The sequence below is a fragment of the Mytilus galloprovincialis genome, chromosome 5 (genome assembly GCF_965363235.1).
Source record: "Mytilus galloprovincialis chromosome 5, xbMytGall1.hap1.1, whole genome shotgun sequence".
Lineage (NCBI taxonomy): Eukaryota > Metazoa > Mollusca > Bivalvia > Mytilida > Mytilidae > Mytilus > Mytilus galloprovincialis.
This window is the reverse complement of record NC_134842.1, coordinates 22,175,788-22,195,551: the sequence shown is the minus strand read 5'-3', so window position 1 is coordinate 22,195,551 and position 19,764 is coordinate 22,175,788. Positions and strand designations below refer to the sequence as shown.

The 19,764-nt window shown below is 33.6% G+C and overlaps 1 protein-coding gene across 2 annotated transcripts in view; it reads left to right on the top strand.

The window, feature by feature from the left end:
* The first annotated feature begins 5,113 nt into the window (after positions 1-5,113).
* LOC143075399 (uncharacterized) overlaps positions 5,114-19,764 on the top strand; it is a 32,879-nt gene continuing 18,228 nt past the window's right edge. Inside the window, exons 1-10 of one of the 2 annotated variants that reach the window (XM_076250792.1) lie at positions 5,114-5,278; positions 8,023-8,210; positions 9,550-9,630; positions 10,387-10,509; positions 11,753-11,919; positions 12,743-13,486; positions 13,870-14,001; positions 14,396-15,841; positions 17,335-18,449; positions 19,016-19,337. In XM_076250792.1, coding sequence (XP_076106907.1) covers positions 5,274-5,278; positions 8,023-8,210; positions 9,550-9,630; positions 10,387-10,509; positions 11,753-11,919; positions 12,743-13,486; positions 13,870-14,001; positions 14,396-15,841; positions 17,335-18,449; positions 19,016-19,337 — 4,323 coding nt within the window. In that variant the 5' untranslated portion in view covers positions 5,114-5,273. The remainder of the gene's footprint in view (positions 5,279-8,022; positions 8,211-9,549; positions 9,631-10,386; positions 10,510-11,752; positions 11,920-12,742; positions 13,487-13,869; positions 14,002-14,395; positions 15,842-17,334; positions 18,450-19,015; positions 19,338-19,764) is intronic. The other variant, XM_076250791.1, reaches the window with a different exon arrangement.

Genomic DNA, 19,764 nt, shown 5'->3' with positions numbered 1-19,764 from the left:
TCAATAATATAATCACCATTCCAACTTCCGATCAAGGTTAATTTTCCGGAAATTCATGCAACTTACATACTTTTTGTGCTTTCAGATTATCTCTATTAAAGTCATATGAAACCTCAAATTAAAAAAAAATATACATCTGTTTTTTATAACTAAATGGATAGTTTTCATTATAAAACTTTTGTAAAATTGAGAATGGAAATGGGGAATGTGTCAAAGAGACAACAACCCGCCCAAATAAAAAACAACAGCAGAGGGTCACCAACAGGTCTTCAATGTAGCGAGAAATACCCGCACCCGGAGGCGTCCTTCAGCTGGCCCCTAAACAAATATATACTAGTCCAGTGATAATGAACACCATACTAATTTCCAAATTGTACACAAGAAACTAAAATTAAAATAATACAAGACTAACAAAGGCCAGAGGCTCCTGACTTGGGACAGGCGCAAAAATGCGGCGGGGTTAAACATGTTTGTGAGATCTCAACCCTCCCCCTATACCTCTAGCCAATGTAGTAAGGTAAACGCATAACAATACGCACATTAAAATTCAGTTCAAGAGAAATCCGAGTCTGATGTCAAAAGATGTAACCAAAGAAAATAAACAAAATGACAATAATACATAAATAACAACAGACTACTAGCAGTTATGACATGCCAGCTCCAGACTTCAACTAAACTGACTGAAAGATTATGATTTCATCATATGAACATCAGGCACAATCCTTCCCGTTAGGGGTTTAGTATCATACCATCATAACATATATGAGAAGAACATAACCCGTGTCATGCCAACAACTGTTTTTAGAATAAATGTGTTTAGTTCCGATGCAAAGACCTTATCAGTGACTCAATATTAACGCCAAAATATGCAATCTTTAATGACTTGACAACAGTATCGTAATTATATCCCTTCTTAATAAGTCTATTCAAAGGTTTTGTAAGTTTCTGAGGTGAATACTGTACATATACTTTTTTCTGAGGAAAATTCTTTAATTTGTCCACATTTAGAAGAAGTTTACTTATTTTTAATTGCTTGCTTCCAGGAAGCAATTCGCCGACATATTTTCCGTATGCATAGTGACCTGAGCGTAACCCTCCTCGTAAAAATCCGGTGATCGCAATACGCATGAATATGTCATTAAAATAAACAATTATCTGATTTTATCCTGCAATTGGGTGTCCTACTATACAGATACAGCCCTACAGATATCGCTATGCTGTATCTGTATACTATACAGATATCGCTTTAAAGCTCCGCCCACTGCCGGACTGAGTATTGTTTGAACCTGTGTGACCTCAGAATGTGTATTCCAGTTGCATTCCAATGACGATGACAATTGTCGATTTCAAAACTTGAATGTGTATGATTGTGTTACAAAATCAACCATGTCAATTTCAGCATGCGTGTTTAGTGAATGTCAAGTCTGAAGCGTAGGACAACTCGTACACTTCTGTTTCAAATTTGACAATGTTTTGTTATTTGTTTTTACTGTTGAAATTAGTTTTTATGTTAAAATAGATAATTATTCACCTTGAGCGATGTATTATTGTTGACCATTCGAGATTCTTTTTTGCGAATCCATCTTCAGCGTAATGTGTGATTTTGATATTACTACGCGGGCCTCAAGGGATTACAAATCGAAAATAAATGCTAAATATGTTAGTTTTTGTGTCTTTCAAAACACAAACAATTTACAGAATTAATTGCAGGATAAAGACAATAACTGTTTAGTGTCTTTAAATATCAGCTGTATTTGTACTCGGCTCGAAACAAGTGTAGTAGCTCGCTAAAAGCTCGCATACACCTTGTTTCCTAGCCTCGTACAAATACAGCTGATATTTAAAGACACTAAACAGTTATTGTCTATGTACATGTTAAGCACGTGCTCAATACCCATGCTTTTTGTTATTTATTTACTATAAGGTGACAATCGGTAAACTTCGGCTTCAAAACACGGCATTTAATGAGCAGCCATATTTGTTAAATCTTAAACAGACAGAGAGAAAAAAAATTGACGATTATACGATATATTTGCGTAAATAATGATAAAATCGTGCACAGAGGACTTAGTTTGTGATATATACATGCATTGGTTCAAGAATTGGAAAAACATTATTTTTCACCACTCACTCGTTTCATATGACTTTAATTATGTTTTAAAATTCATCATGTGGACAATTATTTGCATTCTACCCTAAACTATGACTAATTTAAGATGCTATGGTGGATATTTGAAAAGGATCCACGAAACAACTAATTAACAAGACTTTCTATACTAAGATCCTCGAGCTGATCGAGGTCATGAGGTTTCTGAATAAGTATAAATTACTTGTCCGTTTTAAAATGATTATTTGACTGATGTTGAAAGTCGTACGGTGACCAATAATTTCTGTGCCATTGTGTCACTTGTGGAGAGTAGGCAATCGTACTAACGTGGTTACGCTTTCTTATTTTTATATTAATACAGGAAGAAAATAGGAAAATTATCACTCTTAGTATAATAAATCTCAAAACTCATGCAAGAAAAACGTCAGTGAACTGAAGGTTTTCTAAATTTTAAGATTAAACCATCGTTTCGTCGAAAAGCCAGCAAGACATGTCGATATATTATCATATATATATATGAACAGGGACTTTCTATACTAAGTTAATATAGAAAGTCCATGATATGAATGACAATTAAATAGATATGGGAAATTACATACGGCGCCTCGGTGTGAGACAGTACCAATTTTGCCAATTGGGCTGGTTGAAGATGACATCCATGTATTTACCACGGTGACTGCGGCCTTAAAACTAGGGAAAATTTCCAATCTTACTCAAGAACACTTAACAGATGAATTTTTTAAGCAGGATAATGACAACATTGCATATGGTTGATAATGATACAATGAGTGAAACCCAAGGCATACCGCCATAGTCAGCTATAAAAGATGCCCGACATTGCAATACTCATTCAGTCGCATTATTCGCATACATAAAAACCTTGAAAAATATTTTTTTTAATTTACACTGATTGATTTGTTGGAATAAATGAAACGATAGAAGATTCTTCTAAACGTACCTTTCTAATCCAACATTATCAAAGGTAATACGGGTCATTTAAAAAAAATGTCGAATTTTCAGTACACCCATGGTATTTTTTTTAAATTTCTCATGGAAGTTGCAGCTGCAAGGGTTTAAATGAAAGTTTGTAGGATTTACGAGTCAGGACATTAATAATAAACACGATTTAGATTTATTTTGATAAGATTAAAATATATTTAAGTCCGATTTTTGCGTAATTCATGTGCGTACAGTGTCAGAGTAATACATTTCAAATGATTTTTTCTTGCTACTTTATGATCGCCTTGATATCGACAAAGGGACTTTCTGACTTAGAACGATAATAATAACTCTAACGAAAAATCGTACCTTCTTTATTATTATATGTAACATTTTTTCTACAAACTACATTCAATCAGCGTACATGAAGTTCATGTCCATCCTGTTACCGCTACTACATCAGCCTTAAACCAAAATCGCAACAGAAAAACATTATCACTTCATCAAAGGGAGTAGTTATTTCATAAAAGAATTAAAAAATGAAGAAATTTGTCTATCCTGTTATGTCTATCCTGTTTGCTATGTTTACAGTAACATGGTAGACAATATAGACAGAAACGTCTTACAAAGGTTTATAATAACATATAGTTGCACACATAACTGAAATATTTCGTTGTTTGAACTCGTCTCAAGGTTTTAAAGTCTTAATCTTCACAATTTAGCATTTACAGGTGCAATACTGCTAACGGTAACAGGATAGACAAAAGGGGTACCAGGAAAGCACTTAAAATAGTTATATATATATAATTAACGTACGTTCCTGTTACCAACAAAACAAAAACAAAAGTAAACCAACATGCGAGGAATTTACTTGATGATGGGTTTATTTGAAAGAAAGAGAAAATGCGGAACATTATATATTGCTATCTTAGACTTAATCTCAATAACCCAAGATTTCGTTTGAACATGGTAACAGGAGAGACAAAATATTGAACCCCTATCAAAAAAATGTTCAAAATATTCTTGTATGACATTATCAAGATTGCATCTTTTTATATGTTGTTCAATAAGTATTGTTTGTTTTTCAACGTATTTGCTAGTGATGAGGGTTGTATGAATAAGTAACCTTAAATCAATTTTGCAATTTCAAAATTCGACTTTTTTTTTAAATGACACATATCCTTTTGAAGACTAGTCTCAGTAAAAGAGTAGCTGTGACATTTCTGTAAAGACTAGCACCATGTTTTTAAAACTCACTCGGATTATACCGACAATGAATCTGAGACTACTATAACCATGATAACAGGACTACATTGATCTGACGAGTTAAGCCCTTTTCAACCTCAAATTTTAGTTTGTTCTTTTGTTGTAAAAACACTATTCCTGGTTAGGTAGGGTTAAGCGCTCACAACCATGTTTAACCCCGCCAAATTGTTCAAGTACCTGTCCTAAGTCAGGAGCCTGTAGTATGGTGGTTGTCGTTGGTTCATGTCTGTCATAATTATTTGTTTTTCGTAAATCGTTTAAGTTGTTTTGTTGTAATTTATGCCGTTTGTTTTCTCAATTGAATTGTTTCAAATTATTTATGTCGGGGCCTCTTATAACGGTATGAGATTTCCTCATTGTAGAATGCCGTACGGTTGCCTCTAATTGCTTACATTTACTTCTTTTAAACATTATTAGATAGTTGTCTCATTTGCAAGAATATCACATTTCCTTTCTTTCATATGTCACTTACATTTATGTTAGCCGAAGTGACAATTGACTTAGGTATGAAAAAATATCAAAGAACAATGTACAGGTGGTTATGGTGGCATTCACGTTTAACTTTATCATACAGAAATAATTTTAGTGAGAAATTAAAAATCTAAATCAAATCGATACCAAATTTGAAAATAAAGATTTTTACTTTAAATGCAAATAGAGTTATCGCTCGTTGTACATATCATTTAACAATTATGTTAGCCACGCCTTCTGCAGGTAAATCTCAGGTAAAACTAGCAGAACCAGTTTTTTAATATTTGAAAGACTTCCCATTTAAGCTATTGATTGAATTCTAAAAATAAAATGTGAATTTAGCATACGGTTGACTTGGAATAAACTGAATAATTTCAATACACAGGGTAGGGCAACCCCTTAACTGTATTATCATATAGGGGTCGGGATCTTCAGCTGAGGGATTATTACTTCGTATGAAGAAGGGCCATTAGAAGGCACCTTAATCAAAATGAGGTAAGTTATAAGATCTGATTATATCATTCGATTTATACATGAATACGCTTTTACTTGTCCCACGATGTCAATGTTTACACCGGGTGTAGTCATTCATTTTTGATTATTTTTCACTTTTTTACAAGTTTTGTGTGAAATTTTAAAAATACGAATTATCTATTACTGATCCGATTGATGCATATCGTTATATCCACAGCTTTATAAATGTTGTGACCACACTGTCGAATGGGAAATAAATATACATTTAAAAACTATATGGGATTATGGGGGAACGATTACAAAGTACACATAATTAGAATTATAAATGAAATGCTAAATAACAATTTGGTATGCAACTTTTCTATGTACACGTTTTTTAATCGGAGAATCGAGATAGAGGGGTCAATATAGGACCTTTAAGGCTTATTCGTTTTATGATCAATCATAAGACAACGTTTAAACACATAAAAAATAACAAAGAATACCCCTTTTAAAATTCTAAATTGAAAAAATACATAATTGGCAGATAAAAGTGCAAACCAAAGATATTCATCATTAACAAATAATTAAAGGCATATAGTATTTTAGGCACTTTTTTTCAAACATCTGACTACAGAGTGTATAATGTACTTATCTTCACAGCTGACAAAAAAAAAACCCAAAATAAACAGATAAACTGAAAAAAGTTGATCAATTTGTCCCAAAGCCATTTTGACAATAACTGAAATGATATGTATATAATGAAAGTAACTAGATTTTGTGACCCTTAAACCATTTTGACACTTTAAGTTGAAGCACAATAGTTGTTCTGATATTTTCTATGCTATATAGTTAAGTCCTGCATCGATGCAACAATTGCAACTACTCGTATATAAAGGTCTGGCCAGCGGGTCCTTGCAATGTATTTTTTTTTATATTTGAAGGAAATTTGTCTCTATGTTTAAATAAAACTTTTATTGTTTATCTTTTCTGTAATTAGACGATTTCTTTATTCTGTACACCGTATTTCTGTAATCAGTATTGCATTACTCGATTCTTTTTTCTCTCTAGTTATACTTTGTACTTTTGGATCACACTATTCTCTATTCTTTATGTATTTTTCTAACTTTTCTCTATTCAGTTTTCTTTTGGCCATAACATTATGGTTAAGAGATCCAAAGTATCCCAGTAGTGACATTTTCTAAAAAAAATCCTCTGACCATAATATTTAACAAAACTGTTGTAGCGGTTTAAAATATCTTATAAATATTCTTTCCCTTCAATTTCCAATCTGCCTTTAGCAATAATGCTTATCTTATTCATGATTTCATATTATATTCATAAGGATCAAATATTACAATGAATCAATAAAATTGAGAAAGGAAATGGGGAATGTGTCAAAGCGACAACAACCCGACCAGAGCAGACAACAGCCGAAGGCCACCAATGGGTCTTCAATGTATAGCGAGAAACTCCCGCACCCGCACAATACATATATTAAAAGTAAAAAACACTTTTTTTTCGGGGAAATAACGAAACAGGGGATACCAAACCAACTTACGTTTTACACAATGCCCGACCAAGAATTTCAAGGCAAGAGCAAGAAAGCTTTACTATCAGTGGACACAAAAAAAGTCAAAGTTTTGGCTCCAATAGTTAGACCTTGCTGACCATATTTGGTTTTGGATTTACTGTTGGTGTTTAATGCCACTTTCAACAAAATTGGCTATGTTTAGGCGGTCAGTCTTTTTTTTTATACGTGAGGGAAGTCGGAATGCCCAGGTAGAACCGCCGATCTTCGCAGGAAAACTGGCAATCCTAGTGAAATAAGATCGAAGTCAAACCCGATACAAGCAGGGTTCGAACTTTCAACCATTGGTTTAAATAATATTTGGTCAACATCTTAATTGTTTAAGGCAATCAATCAGGCGCTGTTATATTATCAAAACACCACTCGACAACTGAGGTTCTTAGATGGCTTTGGCTATTGATTTGATAGGCCCATTTCGTCACATAGCTCTTCAAGTATTTGTATATCTCTGGTTTCCGTTTTTTTAAATTGAGATTTATTCCTGTTTATATTTAATACAGAAAAGGGCTTAAAAAATTGAGTTATTCTCATTTTGGACAATATATGCTATTAATCCATACAAGATTAAAGTCACATTTATTGGTTGTCCACTTGATCATGAATTTCACTGATCTTCTCTATTTCTTCTTCTTCTTATACATTTCAAAACCATCTTGAAATAACCTATGTGCATGATGCTGTTATATTATCAATGTCGACACTTTTGGTGGCAGCAGTCTGTCTGCCCAGAGACAAACTTGTTCCGACACACGTTATTCTGTTGATGTACACATCGTATTACCTATGGATACCTATGGATCTTCAGAACGCTGGCACTGTTGCACCAATATATTCTGCTCTACTTCATCGTTATATTTAATTGTTCGTTTCTCACTTCCGGATGGAATTTCGTATTCTGCTTCGAAAGCATACATTAATGGTTGGTTGGCCCAAAATTTATCTAATCTGTTTTTGAAAGTGTTTAAAGTTTTTGCTGAAATAACTTCTTCAGGGAGGCTGTTCCATATATCTACTACTCTGTTGGTGAAAAAGTACTTCCTGAGATCCAGACGACTTCGTTGTTTCATAAGTTTCATTGAGTGGCCTCTTGTTGTGTTTGTTGTGTTGTGCATCTCTCGTATTCCCCTACAAACAAATGAAAGTCATCCTTAATTTTTGTACATCCTTTATATCGATGATAATAATTGAACTTCAGGGTATATATATTGTCGACACTGTTGGTGGCAGCAATCTGTTCTGCTCAGACACTGGTGAGACAGACTTGTTCCGACACACGATCTTCTGTGGATGTTCAAATGACCGGGGCGAATGCTGTGATTGGTGGATTATTTGAGATGAGAACGTCAATTCTTGGTGGATATGCATGTGGAGAACCCCACAAAGGTATTTATGTAGAAAACAATTATTAATTTACAATAACATGCGCACTTTAATATTTCTTTTAAATGTTTTTGAATCTCTTGTTATAGAAGATAAAATTACAATAAGTTTACTGTTTTTCTACATCTTGTTGTGACTTTGTTTTATTAAACATATTTCATTTGAAAGAATAACAAATGATTTGACACAAATTGTAAAATCCAAGGGGCATCATATTAGAAAATTCCTCCACAAAAACATTACATGATAATGACTATTACATGCTAGGAATGTATGTTATATAAAACTATATAAGGAAATAAAATATAATATATAAAAGAAGACTGAATTTGAGTGAGAGTGAACTAAGGTTTTAGTTGTATGGTCTGAATCTTTGTGTACTACTGATAAACTATTACGGTACACATAGAATAAAAAAAAACTTCTTTATTTCGCTCAAATGTAAGGTCTTCGTCACCAAACAAAAACGCTCAATTGATATAACATATATTTCCAAAATTTCTCTTACTTCTTTTTGTGTGAAAAGTAGTTTGATATACTGAACACGGCGCAGATCTGCATTTAAACAGGAAATATTTCTAAACTATATATGAATAATATTTATTAATTTTCGATCACCACAACTACACTACGAGGGTGGCTGTATTAAATCAATTTGGATTGCTTCTTCCATTTGAAAATATTTATTTTATAAGAAGTCCGTTTGTTGGGTGTCATGCGATTCCACTCCACTCAGTCTAACACTCGTACAAGGGAAAACGTTTCTTTGGCTATGCCCAATCTATATAAGGGTTCTTCATTATTATTACTGATTTGCAAACTATAATCCTATTTATTTCATATTGATAGAAATTTAGTAAGGGTTTACCAACGAGTGTGGACTTTAAATCACAAAGGTAACTAGGGGCAATCCAATTTTACTAGGAATATAAAACATTGCATTCCACATTACTGGAGCATACCACTTATATCCAGCAATGCAGCTGCATATCAATCATAATGATAAAATATAACACTGGTAATCTCCTAGCTTACAATTTGTTGAAATAAAATGTTTTCACTTCTATAAAATAACCACTTGATGAGGTCGATGAGATTAAATAATTTGAAGAAAAATTTATTCATTATCACACATATTTTACTGTTATAACGAATACGTTTTCAAATATTTCTTTTTCTTTTAAATTTGTTTTTACTTAAACAAATAAATTAGATCTAACATCTGTAACAAAAGTTACCAATCAAAGTTGGTATGATTTAAAAAAAAAAAGTGCATAGGCATCAAATAAACTAATATAGATACTGTTTACAACAAAATATTACATTTTGATAATATTTACAGAGCTGATTCAAGTTTACGAAGCAGCTAGATGGGCGTTACAGAAAGTAAACACCAACGCTATGGTACCTGGTGTCAAATTAGGTAAGTCAAAAATATAATCATAGGCTGTTTGCGATGCTTTAAGATGTTGATGCAGTTTTATGATCTTTGAAAAAGAAATTTGATATGGAAAATAAAATTATAAATTCGCGATTTCTTTGTTTCACGAATTTTTGTATACTTCACCATTGTACAGATATTGAATTGGCGCACCGTTGTTGTTTTGTTTGCCCGAATGTTTACCAGAAGCCAAATACTTAGTCTGAGTGTAAATATAAACAGATTCTTTTCAACAAAAACCCATTCCAGTAACGAACCATTGCACACTTGTCTTTAATTAAGAACGTGAGCGTGTAACCGCTATAAATTACAAACAACATCAGATATTGGCATGAACAGCAACTGATCACTTTATATGTTGCTCTAGAAAATGTCATGTTGAAACTATATTAAACATAGGAAAAATGTATAAGGAAAACACAAATATATACAATGTATATTAAATGTGTGGAAACATCTTGCATGGTACGTCCGATTAAAGCAATGCAATTGATAATGGACACTACTATTAACTTAAAATGGTTTAACTGTGAAGAAACTCAGTACCTTCCAATATTTTGTACTTCCTTCAATCTTTATATGTAGATAACATGTTTAAGTTGTAATTAATCATACATTTGTATAACACGTTTTACATTAATAGCAGGTAGGTTAGAACTATGGAAATGTTAATTTTCTAATATAGAAATATACTTCTGCGTAACGTGATTTCAATAAAATATTTTTTTTTGTTCACAGGGATGAAAGCCTATGACACATGTTCATCAGAAGTATTAGCTTTGAAGTATGCCCAAGATTTCTACTCTCGTCTGACTACTGGTCAGAACTCATGTACTACACAGACTAACCAACTGTACCTTGGTAAGTTTAACTCATTATCATTAGACGGAACGTTAACATTATCGTTAGAAGGGACGTTAACATTATCAGTTAACATTATCGTTAGAAGGAACGTTAACATTATCATTAGACGGAACGTTAACATTATCATTAGAAGGAACGTTAACATTATCATTAGAAGGAGCGTTAACATTATCGTTAGAAGGAACGTTAACATTATCATTAGAAGGAACGTTAACATTATCATTAGAAGGAGCGTTAACATTATCATTAGAAGAGTGACGGGATTGCTTCCCTAAGAAAACTTAGTAGATACTTAGTCAGCCGTAAGCGGTTGAGCTAAGGAAATACTTCTTTAGCTCAGTCGGTTAACGCGCTGCCTGGCAACACAGAGGTCCCGGTGGAGAAAAAGATGATTTTGTTAGATGAATCATGCTCTCCGGTTACAGTAGAAACGTTAACATTATCATTTGCAGGAGTGTTAACATTGTCATTAGAATGAACGTTAAATTTACCATAAGTAGAAATGTTAACATTATCATGAGTAGAAATGTTAACAGTTGTAGTATAAGATAAGATAAGATAAGAAAAGATATTTTTTTTTATTTTCCAAATTAGGTCCCTAGGGGGGAATATACACATATCATATATAATTGATACAACATATATATACAGTATTTTACATAACATTCATAAAATAAACATTTGAAATAAAGTCATACAGGTATTATTTGTTAAATAAAAAAGTGTTTAAGAGTTGCTACTCCAGAGATGTGGCAAACTTATTTTTTATTGATTATATATTCACTCCTTTATATTAAATATACCATTTCATAATCAATTAACTGTCTTTCATCTAATCTGTGTAGTTAATTTAAAGTGACTACTTGCAGTACAAAGTCGTGAGTTTCCCAGCTCGGTCGACTCCTATCGTTATTGACAAGGCCGTATCGTAATTTCTCCTGCTAATTTTCAACGGTTCTCTCCGTGTAATCCTGCTCCCTCCACAAATTATCACTTAGATATATATAAAAATTTTGCTGAAAGTTCCATTAAATCAACAAACAAACTTTAACACTTATTTAATTTGTTAAAACAACATGTCATATAATTTCTTGTTTCTCTTTTGAATTCGAATCTTTTGATGGTAGTACTGGATTCTTTATATGTATAAAAAAATATGTCGTGCTTTAGCTATTGTATATTCACACTTAATGCATTAAAAAAAAACAAAATTACACTTTAATAATTCTTCATTTTCAAGGTTTCCTCGGACCACTGTCAAGCTGGACAACAACTGCAGTTGCTGAAATGGCGGGAAAATTACCAGCATCTGTTTTATCACCAAGAGCAATGTCCACTGCGCTCAGTGACAATGCTAAGTATCCTTATTTTCTGAGGACTTCACCTTCATCAAGAGCCCAAGCAAAGGTAATTTATTTATGCAACAGAAAAAGGCAGACTATTTCTAGTAAAACAATTTACTAAGTAAACCGTAGTTTTTTAATACAAATAATACGAGAGGTTTAGCTAGCTATAAACCAGCTTCAATCCTATTCTGCACAGGAAAATGCCTATACCAATGCAAATCTGTTGTCAATTCCTTTGATGTGTTATAGACGTTTTGATTGAGTCCTTGGATTAGGGACTTTCCGTTTTGAATTTTCCTCGGAGTTCGTTTTTTGTGTTTTTTTTTTTACTTATTATAAAAATTCCTTTATGATATAAATACCGAATCTTACTTCTAGAGTTTAATTTTCATGAAACCGGTAGATGCATTCTCTGATAAATAGTTGTATTTGTTGATTAATTCTCGTATAAAAAATTGTCTGAAATTTGGAAATCATTGTTTCCAACAGACAACAATTAACATTTGAAAAAAAACAACATATTGAGTGCCACATTTTCATGTCCGCTACCAGTAACATTGCTCCATCGCTGATACTTTTAAGTATTAACACACTAAATTTGGTGCAAAGATGTGCATTTGGGAATTAAGTTTCGAAAGTAATGCCTAGAGCCTCGAGTATAGACAAATACGTGGGCAAAAGCTATCCTGACCGGACAGATTCTTTCTTTGGCCAGTTTTGCCATGAAAGATCAATTTTCATGGTGGTCAAAGTTATAAAACGTATCGAAATAATTGTAAAATTTCTATTGAATGTATCTGATCATTTTTAAAAGACCAGCATGTTTCTTGTTCGTAGCATCTACCACAGTAACGGAATTGATTATTATATCTTTATATTTGCAGGCAATGATCGAAGTTTTGAAACAAATGAACTGGAAAAGAGTTATTGCAGTTTATACATCCAGTATATATGGCAACAGTGGATACGAAACTATGGTGAAACAAGCTATGGAAAATGATATCTGTATTACCAAAGCATTGTCCGTTCCAAGTAGCGGTACTGTTTCTCAGTATGCAGCGCAATTGACAAGTCTGCCAAAATATGACACAGATGTTGCTCTCTTTTTTGGATCATATAACGAGGCAAAGACACTATTCCAAGCTTTAGAAACTATTGGTAGCACACCAGGTATTCGAAGCATTCAGTGGATGGTCACCGACATGAATTTAATGCAGGAGACATATTCAAACATTGCACGAGGTGCAATAGCCGTCATGCCACGTGCAACTTTAGTAACACAGTTTAGAGATTATTTTATAAATCTGAACGAAGTTTCAGCTCCTACAGAAAACCCATGGCTAGCAAACTGGTATATGACACAATATCAATGTAAGTTACCAGGTGTAACCTACTTACCTTATTCCAATTATACAAATTGTGTTACCAAGACAACAAACCAGAGGCGTAATGACTTCAGACAGAACGCTTTTGTAGACAGAACTATCATGGCGGTGTTCGCTTATGCCAAGGCCCTTCGGAAAGCACAAGAAGATCGATGCGGATCATCGGTCCCAGGAATATGCACATCACTACAGTCTTTGACAACATCGGACTTTCACAAGTATCTGAAAGATGTAGATTTTACGGTAATTTTTATTTATTTATAGTTCTATTTGTTATTTAATGAATGAACTATCAAAAGAGCAAAGTTAAAATCAAAATCCATCACAGATTAACTGTATATATACGAAGAAAAAACAGAGTCAGGATTATTCCATTTAATTTATAAATAAAGTTATTTTACAAGTTAGTCAGGCATTTACTTGTTTAAAGTTTGAAAAAAAAAACAAATTAAGTTTATAACAGAATCATCGTTATAAACCCTTGGTAATAGCAGTTAATGTTAATTTTAGTATCATGATTCCTACCAAAAGATCTTCATTCGAACAATAACTATTTTTTCTTCCTACTTATTTAGAATGTTCATACTTTATCAAATATGTGTAAAGTTATCCTTGTATCATTACAGTTTTCAACATCAGATAATGTGCCAAGTCTGAGTGGTAAACGTGTTGCCTTTGACGAGAATGGCGATTTCATATCTGAAGATTTTACAATTTGGAATTATAATGACAAATCAACAGCATTCGACTTCCACGAGGTAAGTATTATCACAAGACACAGGAAACCCATAATACATTTTGAATTATAGTGCACACCCTTTGTTAGAAAAAAGGAGGAAATGAATTTTCAAAGGCTGCCACCTAGTAAAAACATAAAGACACACATCATAAAAAAAACCCACAAAAAGCAAAAGACAACAGTCTTGAAAACCCAACACAGTCAAAAAGAGCATACAAATCCGCACCGAAACCGAGCCTGAGCTCAGGGGTTCAGAAATATCACTTTGAAATGTTTAGTTTAGAAGTGTAGTATAAGATTGTGCTCAGAAATCATACCAAGTCATATATATGCCTTATTAAAATAATATGTTTTTAAAAACTAACTTTCACGTTCTTTATTATAAAGTATCGGTTTTTTTTCATATTTCATAGGTAGGACGATACGAAAATGGTCAACTAGCTCTATCACTGACTGAAATAAAAATGTACGACAACAACAGAAACTCTATTCTGACATCACTACCCACCTCACCTTGTCCTGCTGAAGGATGTGGACGTTGTGTAATACCACGAAATGCCGTAGAATTTATGTACATGCCAGGAGATTTGGTTATTGCAGGGGTTGTTAGAGGTCATGGTGCCGGAAGTGAACCATTATCATGTGGAGACGTGAACGAGCTACACATGGCTTTCTCTGTTGCTTTTTATTATGCCGTACAAACAGTCAAAACTAAATTTCCCGCACTATTGAAAGGTGTGAATTTAGGAGGATTAATTGTCGATGTTTGTAATAGCCAACAAACTGGTTCAATGTTTTTCAACAATATACTAGCTGAACTTCAAGTGGTGAGAGATAAAAGAGGTCGCATTGTAGATCCTAATGCCATAAAGATAATTACTTCTGCTCTCACAAGTACACAGACCATGCTCTTTACAGACGCAATGAAGGCGTTTGATGTTCAAGAACTTGGTATATCTGCCACAGCATCAACGTTAAGTGACAAAATGAAATATCCAAATTTTGCTCGGGTTATTCCGTCTGATGCCAAGCAGGCAGTTGCTATGACGCAATTTTTCATTAAAAATGGTTGGTCCTTTATTCAGACTATCAACTCCCCTGGTGACTACGGTCGAAGGGCTATTAAAGATCTAAGACAGGCCGCAGTAGAAGGACACATTTGTATCGGAGCATCTTATGAAATGGGAACAGATGGCACATTAGCTGAAATATTAAATAGTATAAGACAACAATCACAAGCTCGTGTAGTTGTTCTATTTATAGGTGGCGATGACAAGAAAGAACTATTAAAAGCGTTAAAAGATGTTTCGTGGTCTAAAGACTATGTGTTCGTCGGTACAGATGGCTGGTACAGTCAGATGTTTGTGGGGTATGAGGAATATGCTCCTGGATTTGTGTCATTTCAACCACAGCTATATTCTCTCAGTTCCTTTGAGAGTTGGCTCAATAGTATTAATCCACGGCAGGCAAATGACATTCCAGGTTTTTCCGAATGGTACGAGGAACTCAATAATTGTTATATCGTTGCAGAAAAAAGAGGAAAATATACAAACCCGTGTGGATCTTCTAGTATCACCACAGCTTCTGAATATATTCCGAATGCCTTCATTGGCAATATGATAAATTCGGTCTACCTGTCAGCACACGCTTTGGACAAATCCTTAACATCGATATGTGGTAACAATTATAATGGTGTATGTTCAGCTTTCCGTTCTGGGGAATCTGTTTCCAACAGTTTGAAAACAATATTTAATAACATTTCATTCGTTGCCGAGATCAATAGTCCCTTCAAGGTAGAAGGAATGGAAGGGATGCAGGACTTTGATATCTTCAACTATCAAGGATCACGCTTCATTCAGGTTAGTAATGTATTCAGGGCTATGGGTGTATGCCAGGCATGTTGCATTAATTTTGTGATCAGCATTAATAGTAGAATAATCTTGTATAACATTACTGGGCTCTCAATATTTTATGTATCATGCAAACACGAACTACAATATTCAACTTACTGTGAACCGAGTAAGTAGCATTTACTTTGTCTGAACCAAATTTTAAATGCAAGCAAGTACAGTACTTAACAGTTAGCAATTAACCGAATATCGTTGGTTCTTTTGTGATTCAAATTTCTTGCAAATCATTGTAATGCTAACTTGACATGAATATAGAATGAATACGATATTAAAGGCAACATTTGATGTCTACTTCGAAATCTTTGATACCATCTTATAAGACAATACAAATTAAGCTTACTTTCCAACTAATACGCCAATAGAAGTTAAGCTTACTTTCCAACTAACAAGAATGTGTCCATAGTACACGGATGCCCCACTCGCATTATCATTTTCTATGTTCAGTGGACCGTGAAATTGGGGTCAAAACTCTAATTTGGCAATTAAATTAGAAAGATCATATCATAGGGAACATGTGTACTAAGTTTGAAGTTGATTGGACTTCAACTTCATCAAAAACTACCTTGACCAAAACTTTAACCTGAACGAACGGACGGACGCACAGACCAGAAAACATAATGCCCCTGTACTATCGTAGGTGGGGCATAATAAGACAATAGAAGTTAAGCTTACTTTCCAACTAATAAGACAATAGAAGTTAAGCTTACTTTCCAACTAATAAGACAATAGAAGTTAAGCTTACTTTCCAACTAATAAGACAATAGAAGTTAAGCTTACTTTCCAACTAATAAGACAATATAAGTTAAGCTTATCTTTGTTTAAGAAGAAACGATATTCGGATATGCATTTATCTGTTCCCATGTTTATTGAAAGATAATTATCGTTTTAAAAGTGTTTTTTTTTTACTGTACCTCTATTATTCTTATAATGTCGATTTGGATAGGTTAACCATCGAAGTAGGTGCTTATAATTTTGGATCTTGAAGATGCAATCGCAACAGTTTTCTCAATATTTCAGGAAGGATAATAGTTCTGATAAACATATTCTTTTTATCATTGCAGTTTTCAATTAAATAAGAATTTGCAACATCTACTTCTTTCAGATTCATTTCATCATTGTCAATATTTAAACGAGCATAAAATTCCAACGAGTCGTTCTTTTAAGGCTGCTTGGTGACTTATTTTATTATACATTGTGTTCTATGTAATGTAATTCTATGCGACTGTCATACATGTAAGATGTAAAGCTAGCTATAAAGCCAGGTTTAGTACACCATTGTCTACATAATGAAATACTTGCACTAAGTCTGGAATATGACAGTTGTTCTCCAATCGTTTGTTGTAGTGGAGCTTATGAAAAAGGACATTCCGTTTAGGTTTTCTTCGATTTCCGTATTTTTGCTATTTCCTTTTTCTAACGATATTTATAATTTTTTTAAACAGATAGGTAAATTCAACACAGAACAAGGACGGCTCTCAGACCAGTTCAATCTACCAGTACAGCTACCACCTGGTCTTACCAGTGGCACATTCAAATCCGTATGTGAGGGGCGCTGTGCTCAGTGTTCATATGTATATAACCCAGGAGAATATGCTTACATTCCCGGAGATATAGAAGTAGGTGGTATATTTGGAATTCACGATGCTAGCACTTCTAATCCTTATGTTTGTGGAGACTTGAGAACTGTTAATGGATTTCAGTTTGCAGCCGCCATGATGTATGCTGTCGATCGAGTAAACTCTAAAATGTCACCAGTTGATTTGAAAAATGTCAAACTTGGAGCACTCATTTTGGACCACTGTAACGTTGAAAGCAGACGATTCGATGTATTATCGTCTTTATATTCTGGACTTCTGCCTGTCAACGAACATGACAATATTAAAGTGTCCAAAGTTCGCGCATGGGTAACAGACAACACTAGATCAGCCATAGAAGTAAATGAAGTTGTTAAGCCATTAAATATTCCGTTAATCAGTCCTCTTGCTACAAGCAATAGTTTGAAAAATAAAGATGACTATCCAACATTTTTTAGAACTATTCAAGGTGACTTAACCTTGTCGGTTGCAATGGCAAAACTAGCAAAAGCTTTGAACTTCCGGTATGTAACTGTTCTTTACAGTGATGAGGAATATGGTAGAGGTGGATTGGAAACTTTTACCGCTGTTTCAAACCAAGAAGGTGTTTGTATCCTATCATCTCATAAAATAGATTCAAACACCAACATGACACAAGTTGTTCAAACTGTTGTTGCATCTACTACTCATGTTGTTGTTCTGTGGACTAATGGACCTCATACCACTAAATTCTATCAAGAGAAAGCGAAACATTCAGCTGCTTCAAGCATAGTTGTCATTTCACCCATGCCTTTTATGTCTGTTGCGCAAGGACTTGGTACAAGTGGCGGAAAATCGTTCTTTTTAAATATCAAAACATCAGTTATTAACAAGTATATGGATTTTATTAGAAATCTTCCACAGACCTCCAGTATTACGACCAACCCTTTCCTGATGGAATATTACATGACAATACTTGGATGTGATTTGCCCAATTTCTACATGTGAGTATCGTTCAATGGTGAGCTTCATACTAGTAACCAAAAAGTTTATACATGTATAAACTTGTTGTTTGACTTTTTCTACGCAGGTAAATTAGTTTCCAAAAAAGTATACTCGGCCTTTCAGTTATACATTGTACAGTCCTGCAGATTCAATATCTCTACGTTAATCGAACTAGTTAACACATCAATAAACTCCTTTAAAATAATATTTGTTTCTACTTGATAACTTTGTTGTTTGTTACTTTGTGCTCATAGTTCAATTAACGATTACCATAAAATCTTATAAAACAAAAATTGAAGCAGCCAAAGAAAGATTTAACATCATGCACTTTAACAAAGAATATCATCTTTTGTTCATGTGTAATTTGCAACAGTAGATCATGTCATTCAAGATATGTGCGATACATTTTTCTAATATCGGAACTTTCTCGGAGATGTTCTATGTCAATTAAAATGGTCACCTGTCTAAAATAATACATAATATTTTTGTGAATTGATATTTAAATCGCAGAATTTGATCACTAACTTTTTTACGACTTTGAACTATCTTTTCTGTTGCACTACAGGCATGGTGTACAATGTAGCAATATTCAGACTGTAGCAGCATGGTCGGCAGCCATTATACAAGATAACTATGTGATTCCAACCATCAATGCTGTTTACTCATTCGCTGCTGCACTGGATGCTACATTGAAAGAAAAATGTGGACCTGCTTACACAGTTGTTTGCAATGACTTCCTGTCGATGGACAACGTCAATAATGTCATTATGGAAAAAATGGAAACGACAACATTTAAAGATCCGTCTGATTTCACTTTCCGATTTATGGATAGAGAGGGTAACACCGGAATGGACCTTATTTATTATGATGGATCCACATTAAAAACGGTAAATATCCTAAATAATTAATTGAACTTAATAATTGTATGTGTGCATAAAAGGATCGTAATAGCCTGTATCTTGAATGCAGTGCATCGGTTGCACCACTGTTAAATTGTTTCATAAAACCAACTGTACCATTGGCATTGATTTAAAAATTCCAATAAAGTACTGTTACAGTAGAATTCTAAATTCTGAAGAATAAACCAAATGTGTCGCTCGAAAGAAATAGAATGTAATGGGAATGACATATATCAACTTAATTTTTATTGTTCGTTTCTGTGTGTGTTGCATTTTAACGTTGAGTCGTTTGTGTTTTCTCTTATTTTTGAGAAATTGAGATAAGACGTGGCACGGTACTTGTCTATCCCAAATTCATGTATTTGGTTTTCATGTTATATTTGTTATTCTCGTGGTGTTTTGTCTGATGTTTGGT